We start from the raw sequence: 9,428 nt of genomic DNA, 5'->3' as shown, positions 1-9,428 counted from the left end.
ATGATTTAGAATATGAATGGTCCTCTGAAACATCTGTTACAAATAACCTTTATTACCCCTACAATCAAGAACGGTTTGGTCATGATGAAGAAGACACTCCTGATTTAGTAGAAGATTGATTCAGAATGATTCTCCAATTTGTCTGGCTTGCACAAAGGCCAAAATGTTACAATGTTTACTCCTGGTGAAGTTCTAATTATTGTATATTTAGATATTTTCTATATGAAGATCTTAAACGTAATAAACTGTAATTGAACTAAACGATTCCATGCACTTATCTCCATTCAATTTAAAAGATACTATTAAACCAATTTATTCTTTTATTTTGTGTTATATTTAGTAAAATTTCACGAACAGTGATAGTAAATTAATATTGTATATGTAGTGTAAAATAGTAATTTTCAAAATTATATGTATAATAGTAGCGTAATAAGAAACTTAACGTAACCAATATCATTAAAATTGCAAGAAAAAATTATTTTAGCTCTTTCAAATGTCCTGATCAAACTAATGTCCTATATATTTAATAATTCAAATTAATATCAATAATATCACTACAATTCATTATTCTTCGTTCTTACTAGTAAGCACGGACTACATGGTATTATATATAAACTTGCTAAAAATTTAAACTGCATTAATTATGCTTATTTGTAAAAAATATATCTCATGGAGGTGACAAGCTGGTGATTATAATATTCATTGATGCAACATTGGCCATTTCTCCTACTGACACTACTTAGCTTTAGTTGCACCATTCTCAAAATTCTTTCCAAGTGCTCAACAATTTTTTCTTACTCCCAATTTCTTATGTTTTTTTTGCACCTTCTTCCAGCATCTGTTGTTACTCTTTTTTTCTTGCCTCTGCTCTATGGCTAAGAACAAACCCGTAGCCTCCTCCTCGTGACTCTCCAAAGAAGTACCAATAGATTTTGTGTGAAGGCTTTAATCTTTTTGGTTACCCATTTCGACAACTTATAAGGTTCCAACCTGATTCTGTTGATAACCAGTGTATTGTATATGGTCCAAACTTTCATTCCTTCAAGATTTTTCATTCGAATTTGCCCCATTCATTGGCTCTGATATGATATCAATAGAAAAGAACCATGAGATGAGCATTTGAATGACCTCACAAACTGACCTCATGTCTCTTTTGGCATCAATTCTATTCTTCCACTTTGATCATACAGTAAAGGGTACAAGTTTGGGTACACTCTGTTTTTTTCAGCTTCTGTTACTACCCATTAGACATTGATATTTGTTTGTGCTATCTTGAGTATGGAAATCCCACTCCTAAGCTACCATTTTCCTTTCACTGTCAAGGACAAGAAATCTATGTTTTCTGGGTATTGTTTTTCATTTAGTAGGAGAAAATGGATAAACCCTTTTGATAGGATTAGGTGTTGTTCACTGGAAGTACAAGGGGTGCAGCAGCCATGGCTGAAGCCGAAACCGTCGAAAATTGATGTTGGGGAGAGGAAAGTGATGGTTTTGGAAGAACCCCAGATGAGAAAACATCCCAGTTCTGGGATTTGTAGTCAGATAGAGAAGTTGGTTTTAAATAAGAGGTATAGGGAGGCACTTGAGTTGTTTGAGATTTTGGAGTTTGAGGGTGGTTTTGAATTGGAATCTAGCACATATGATGCACTGATTAGCGCTTGCATAGGTTTGAAGTCGATTAGAGGGGTGAAAAGGGTGTTTAGTTATATGAGTAGTAATGGGTTTGAGTTGGATTTGTATATGAGGAACAGGGTGCTGCTTATGCATGTCAAATGTGGGATGATGATTGATGCGCGTAAGTTGTTTGCTGAAATGCCGGAGAAGAATTTGGTCTCCTGGAATATGATAATTGGGGGGCTTGTGGATTCCGGTGATTATGCTGAGGTGTTCCGGCTGTTTTTTATTATGTGGGAGGAGTCTTTAGATGGTGGGTCGCGCACATTTGCCCTGATGATTCGGGCATCTGCTGGGTTGGGACACATTTTTGTGGGAAGACAGCTTCACACTTGTACTTTAAAGATGGGTGTTGCTGACAATATATTTGTGACTTGTGCTCTAATTGACATGTATAGTAAGTGTGGGAGCATTGAAGATGCTCAATGTGTATTTGATGAGATGCCGGAGAAGACAACAGTTGGGTGGAATTCCATTATTGCAGGTTATGCACTTCATGGTTATAGTGAAGAAGCTGTCAGTAAGTTTTATGAGATGCGTGATTCTGGTGTTGAAATGGACCATTTCACATTTTCAATGGTTTTAAGAATATGTACGAGGTTGGCTTCTTTAGAGCATGCTAAGCAAGCTCATGCGAGTTTAGTTCGTCATGGTTTTGGATTAGATATAGTAGCGAACACAGCACTGGTAGATTTCTATAGCAAATGGGGGAGAATGGAAGATGCCCGTCATGTATTTGACAAGATGCCACAAAAGAATGTTATATCTTGGAATGCCTTAATTGCTGGCTATGGTAATCATGGTCATGGAGAAGAAGCTATTGAGATGTTTGAGCTGATGCTTCAGGGAAAAATGATACCTGACCATGTCACCTTTCTTGCAGTTTTATCTGCTTGTAGTTATTCAGGTTTATCAGAACGTGGGTGGGTGTATTTTAAATCAATGAGTAGGGATCACAAGATTAAGCCCCGTGCAATGCATTATGCATGTATGATTGAATTATTAGGTAAAGACGGCCTTTTAGATGAAGCCTTTGCACTGATAAAAAGTGCTCCATTTAAGCCTACGGCTAACATGTGGGCTGCCCTGCTGACAGCTTGTCGTGTCCATGAGAATTTGGAGATTGGAAAATTTGCTGCTGAGAAGCTTTATGGAATGGAGCCTGAAAAGCTTAGTAATTATTTTGTGCTTTTAAATATATACAACAGCTCTGGCAAGTTGGAGGAAGCTGCTGCTGTTGTTCAGACCTTAAAAAGAAAGGGTATGAGAATGCTTCCGGCATGCAGTTGGATTGAAGTTAAAAAGCAGCCTTATTTTTTCCATTCTGGAGATAAAAGCCATGCCCAAACGAAAGGGATATACCAGAAATTGGACAACTTGATGCTAGAGATTTCAAAACATGGTTATGTTCCTGAGAGACAAAATGTGCTTCCCGATGTTGATGTTCAGGAAGAGCGGGTTATATTGTACCACAGTGAGAAACTGGCAACAGCTTTTGGGCTGATCAACACTCCAGGTTGGACACCACTGCAAATTGTGCAGAGCCATCGGATTTGTGGTGACTGCCATAGTGCAATTAAGTTAATAGCCATGGTTACTGGACGTGAAATTGTTGTGAGGGACGCCAGCAGATTCCACCATTTTAGAGATGCCAGTTGTTCATGTGGGGATTATTGGTGATTACTAAATATGTTTGCATCAAAGGGATAAAACAAAAAAATATTTTATTAACCAAAAAACACCATATCAGTCACACTTATTGGTGTCTTTATGTAGACAGTATAAGCACAGGTAAAGTCAATTTAGAACTGAGAGGTAAGAAATCTTCAATGCACGCCTGCAACAATACATTAAACCACCACACAATTGGAACTAAAATAAGAAACAAACGTCTCAGGAGTCTAAATTACAAATTTACTGAAGTTTTTTGCAAATAGAACTCTGGCTTCTATTCTTGTGTCTAAAAGTTACAACTACAATGTGTAGTTTACAATATTGTATCTGGCTCAGGCACCTTCACATTGGTGTTTACTTTCTGACAAGTTCCATTTCTTGGCTGTTCTCCCTCAATGCATATCCCTGCTACAACTCAAGCCCTCAACCTATCCATCCCCTTCCCTCCTAAGAAGCACTGTTCTAGCTCTCTGAGAGATTTGAACCTGGCATTGGTACCACCACTACTGCTAACAAATGCGGGTTCACATAATAACTAACAACTTAGAATCATGTATCCAGTTAAGAGTACAAAGCTTTGATCCTCTTGGCAGAGATTGAAGCTTGAAGTTGAAAACTGCAAAAAGTTTGTACTCATGACTCTCACATCTTCTTGGCTGGTTGATGAGGGCTTTAATAGATTATCTTCTTGTATGGATTGTTCTGGAGCTCTATTTCACCATTGGCCATTTGCTCCAAATTCAGTTTCTGGGATCCCCTTAGCCTGGACTCCGTATTTTATGGTTTAGTATTACTAGTATGGTTAAAGGCCTCTGGGATGTGAATAATGGATAGTTTGATTCAGCTTCTCATCACATATTCATAATCAGAAGGCCTGAATTCCTTCAACTTGATATATAGCTGAATTTAACCAATGCTATCAAGTAGCATCCAAACCATTTTTTTTGTCCAAGATCGATGGTTAGATTGATACTAATCAACCAAGATTCATTAGTTTGACTTTGAGCTAGGACTGTCCAGAGTATAAACTTCATAAAATGTTGGATTTATTGCTGTGGTGAGTATTCTAGCTAGGCCTCTGGCAAACTATAGATAATTTGAAATTGGCTATCAATGGGAAACATATGAAAATGGTGAGAAATGCATGGAAGCAAGAAACTGCGGGAGAAAAAAGAATATAAACAAAAAAAATATGAAGTTTCTGGTTGAAATTATGAGTCATTCAATAATCACAAGAAAATGACTCAATATAACCGACAGTCTGCAGAATGAACATTTGGACCACTCAATAAATGCAGATTACGATCTTTGCACCTTAAAATGATCTTGAATGAAATTTCAGACATCATTTATTTCATTTCTGTGCAGATTATTCACAGCAGATGAAAAGGTACCATTATCACACAAAAACCACTGAAATTTCAAAATCTTTACAATAGATGCACCTATGTTCTATCATCTATGACCTATATATCTAAACAGAAAAGGAAATGATTTCCCTGAAGATATGTCAAACACAAAGTACAAAACTAGTCAGGTTGGAAAATGCATATCATGGTATATGTAGTATGCTTTTTTTTTTTCTTTTTTCTTTTTGCATCTGTTCAAGGCCTCGCTATGCCGAACAAAAACAATTAAGCTTAATCTTCATCTTCTAAGAGTGAATTCTATGACTATGAGCTCTTCTTATTCACATCTCCAAAGAGACAGAGAGGAAAAAAGAAAAGAAAAAGAGGGGCCTATTTACAAAAGCACTCATGATACTAATCCAAGATTTGGGTTGGCCAAAGGCGTTTCCACCTTGCAATCTCCTCATCATCGTAAAGCTTCCTAATTCCACCATAGAAGCCATCTACTTCATTGCCTTCCTCCCGGTGGCCTTTCCTATTTATCACCATTCTTCTCCATTTTGAGTCAGGAGAATACTGGTTGAACTCCAATATCACTGAATCTGTCAGCAATAACTCACGGTGAGAAACTTACATTAAGTTGTCAACAGAAAAGAAAGAAATGGATCCTAATCATGCTTCTACTCCATGCTTGAAGGATAGCAACATATTAGAATAAGAAAATTTCAGAAGAAAGTTCATCATACATGCTTATACTTGTAAGTGGATTGGCAACTTCATTAAGTACTTAAAGGGAAATAAATTCAATGAAGCACACACCCCAGAGGTGCCTAAAGATAGCTATTAAGAACAGATCATGTAAGTGCCAAAGGGTAGTGGAGTTTTATATTCATGAATCAAGTCAAAATGAGAAAAAATGAGAACCTGAAGGAAATACAAAGATTCAGTTGGACTGTAAAGAAGTATATGTAAACAGATAATTTGCCTTTTCAGGAAATTACAATCACTTGAGAACTCAAATTAGGTTGAGGGTTTGGAGATTAAGTAAGAATATGATTATAAACTACAACAACATTGACATCAACAGTAATAATAGGTGTACTCTACACAAAAAAGGATGTACACTGTACTGTGCTGATTATCATATTGTTCTGTAGATATCTGCATCAGACACTTATATTCGTGCTTGTGACCTTAACTATATGATATCGTATTTTAGTTTCTAATACTATGCCAGAAGGAAGAAACACAGAGGGAAGTTTTAAATTTCAACTCATCTAAATCCCTTTTATCCTATACGCCATTTTAAAATCCCACCATTTTAAATAATGATGTATTGAACCCCAACCCCCTGGCCCACTCTTCTAGTTGCAGCAAATAAAGCTACATATGGGAAAAAAATATACAAGCAAATATAACTATATAGTTTTATAACATACTTGTGTACATGTTTGAAGTAATACCAGCATCATATAACATGTCCTTGACTCAAAAGGCATTACATCTTAAGTGCAAAAGTGAACTATTTTTAATCTCCAATATGTGAACGCAGGGCTCATGATTAACAGGAAAAGTGCCCTACATACTCTAAATTGAGAGAGATCTTGTCACATAGATGTTTTTTACTTAATTAACAAAAATAAACCCCACATATATTGAATAGAAATCCTCTGTCCCACCTTATGCTCCATTAATTGCAATATACCATGTGTCTCATTTTTGTTTTCTATTTTCTATTTTGGTTATTTTATAAGGAAAGGAAAAAAAAGTAGAAAAGAATATGTGGCAACTTGGGATCGGTGGTGCATAAAGTGAAACACCAAAATTGGGATTAAAGATTTTTATTACACATATACCCTCCTTAACACAAACACAACACAAACACACAAAAAAAAAAAAAAAAAAAAAAAACTTTGATAACAACTACAGAATCTAAGATGAACTTCTCACCACTGTAATGGCAGTGGCAGTGATTGTTATTCCTGTCACATGCTTCCAAGTGACCAATGATTCCATACCACCAACCTGCAATACATTCAGAAGAAATTACATTGTTATCTAAAAGTAATAGAATAGAACATGACCAATTTTGTTGCAACATTATTACTTCTGTTAGAGAAAAGTCTAATAGACATTGAACATTAACAATTCTGTTAAATTAAAGGTAAAGATCTTACAGATGCATGCTGATTCAGAAACATACCATAGGGGAATTCTCTGGCTTTTCTCCACTGGATCTCAATGTGATCACCAGGCTTTAAGTCATCTAAACAATCAGAAACATGAAGAACATTTGGAGGAGTATCAACCGGTGGTGCTCTTAGCCTCTCCCATTGTATAGTATCCTCTGTTGTCCGCCGCCCATGAGGCAAGTATCTGCAATAAAACATCCATTTTGAGTTCAAGGGTACTGCCAATACAGATGAGATTAGCACATATAAATTCAATGTTGAGATTGATTACTTCCACTTACAAGGTGAAAAATCTATTTCAAATTTTTAGCAACACAAAATTTATACAAGGAAAAATTGCTATCGGCTATAACTTAAAGATGCTGAAATCTTTAAAATTTTAGAGATTAATCTAGTGTCAACATGGTCCAAATTTATTATCCAGAAGCGAACAATTCAGAATTCATATAATTGGCATATCTACTTGTTTCCTGAGCCAATGAAGACACACAAAAGTGAACCGACAAAAGTTCATGGACTCATTTTTTAAGGCCTCTCTTCCTTTACCTTGCCTGAAAGATGTCTTTCTTCGAGTCATAGCTAAGTTCAGCATCATAACATGACAGCATAAAACCAACATTACCATTCTGCAACAAAAACAAAATATAAAGGGCTCATTATATTCTTCAATATTCAAAGGAGCAATCATATTACTACTGACCAAAATGAACATATAGAATACAAAATAGCATTCCAAAAAAAAGAGGACCCATTAGAAGAATAAGCAGAGTTATTGGAATTAGTTAGATGCAGCACTCACCTCACGATTATAGACTTGAGATGGAAACCATAACTTGCCACTTTCAAGGGATTGATACCAAGCCTTGATTGAATCAACCGGTAAAGACCTCCTTGACTTGCTGTTGCTTTCTAATTTTGGTCTAAACCATGAAGGCCAATCCCCAAGAAGGGAGTTAAATAACCCTTTTCTCTTGCTTTGATCCAAAAGGGTTGGTCTTTTTCTTGAGACTACATGCATTTTCCATTCTCTATAAGTAGCATCACTAATCACTCTATCCCACTTGTGCTCCTTGTGTTTCTTCCATAAATGATCACTCCTACATCTATCCCTCAAAGAACTACACACTGCTGCCATAGTACATAACCCGGCTGGCGAAAGCCGTTCAAGAATGCAGTCCAACGCCAAGTCAGGCAAATCCAACAGAGAAACATCATCTTTCTCCTCTACATTCTCTACTTTTGAGTTATGTCCCATGTTCTTCAATGGAATGAATAATACAGGTACTTGAAAGAAACTAATAGCAGGCCTACTTTTCTTGAACCAAGACACAATAAAAGTTGATAATTCACCCCAGAACCAAGGTGACAACAATTTCATCTCAGCCTCCCATGAAGGGAGTGGCTTGTGAGTGAAAGACTTGGAAAGGAAGATGAAGGAGAAGGATACACAAGAGATTAGGAAGTAAAGCATTGGACCAAGTTAAATTATCAAATGGGGTCTATAAGGCAAGGTTTGGCATCAAATGAAAAAGAAGACAGAAAGAAGGAACCAATTGCAAATGAAGCAATGGTGAATGCAACCATATAAATGAGCAAAGTGGCAAAGTGTAAGAACAATTTTATACTATATTTTTTTATTTTTCTTCCTTTTGAGGATGACAAGGAAAGATCCACCAATAAGAGTAAAGTGTGTCAGTGTGGCAGAAATGGACGGAGCTATCAGTGTGTTGGCCCTTATTTAATACGTTTTAAACGAGGGTCATTTGCAGACACCGCAACCGACAAGGTGTGGTAGTTATAACACCACAACACCACCACATAGAAACAAGGAACAAGCATCGAGGCTGCTTCTTGAATGCATTGACATCTGGCATCCACATACACTGAATTTCCATGAAAGAGAACCAATTTGTACGGCCAGTGGGGGGCAGCTGTCAGTTCAAGATTGATGAATATAGTTTTTTTAAGAATAATATCTATGGCACAGTTTTCTGTTAGATTTAGGTGATGAGACAATTAAAACCCCACATGTCTAAATCTATGAGTTTAGCCAAAATTTATGAAAATGTTATAGAATACAGATATGGTTAGGTTGGTTATGGACCAACTAATTAAACCCTCCATAAGACTTGTCAAACTACAGAATTTTAAATGGTTAAGGAATTTTGAACTTGGAATTTTTATTTTCTTATTAAAAATGATTTAAAAAAAAAAAAAAAAACAAAGTTTGAAGTAGAAGCTGAGTGATTTTCTTTTTCGAAGATGAGGATGAAGTTGAAGTGGGTCCTATAAGGTGTGCCAAATCTTTATCTTAACTCTCTCAAAAAGAAAAGGACTGTTATCTGATTGATGGGGTTTTGAGGTAAAAGCAATTTAAGTGTTGGGGTACACTTTGCGTGGGTGTCACAAGACCAATACAGCAATACAGCCCACCTGATCCTTTGCCTAACTTCCACCAAACTTTTTAACTTTGTTTTGATGAGTAAAGCTCCAACAGTAACATACCACAGCCACAGAAATTGCTGGATAAATCATGCTC

General features: G+C 36.3%; 2 protein-coding genes across 2 annotated transcripts; one reads left to right on the top strand and one right to left on the bottom strand.

The window, feature by feature from the left end:
• Positions 1 to 598: 598 nt before the first annotated feature.
• On the top strand, positions 599 to 4,041 carry LOC112001671 (pentatricopeptide repeat-containing protein At5g50390, chloroplastic). The gene has a single exon (XM_024033845.2). It carries the CDS (start codon positions 1,279 to 1,281, stop codon positions 3,352 to 3,354), a length of 2,076 nt encoding a protein of 691 aa, XP_023889613.1. The 5' UTR covers positions 599 to 1,278; the 3' UTR covers positions 3,355 to 4,041.
• A 628-nt stretch (positions 4,042 to 4,669) lies between these two features.
• LOC112001672 (F-box protein At2g32560) lies at positions 4,670 to 8,715 on the bottom strand. The gene is made up of 5 exons (XM_024033846.2): positions 7,689 to 8,715; positions 7,436 to 7,515; positions 6,901 to 7,073; positions 6,648 to 6,722; positions 4,670 to 5,299 (listed from the first exon to the last, which is right to left on the bottom strand). The coding sequence occupies exons 1-5, from the start codon at positions 8,358 to 8,360 to the stop codon at positions 5,112 to 5,114; spliced, it is 1,188 nt and encodes a 395-aa protein (XP_023889614.1). The 5' UTR covers positions 8,361 to 8,715; the 3' UTR covers positions 4,670 to 5,111.
• Between the last annotated feature and the right edge of the window lie 713 nt (positions 8,716 to 9,428).

Source organism: Quercus suber, unplaced genomic scaffold (assembly GCF_002906115.3).
Source record: "Quercus suber isolate HL8 unplaced genomic scaffold, Cork oak 2.0 scaffold_520, whole genome shotgun sequence".
In the NCBI taxonomy this organism is placed as follows: Eukaryota; Viridiplantae; Streptophyta; class Magnoliopsida; order Fagales; family Fagaceae; genus Quercus; species Quercus suber.
Note: the sequence above shows the minus strand (reverse complement) of the source record. Positions and strands in the feature narration are given on the sequence as shown.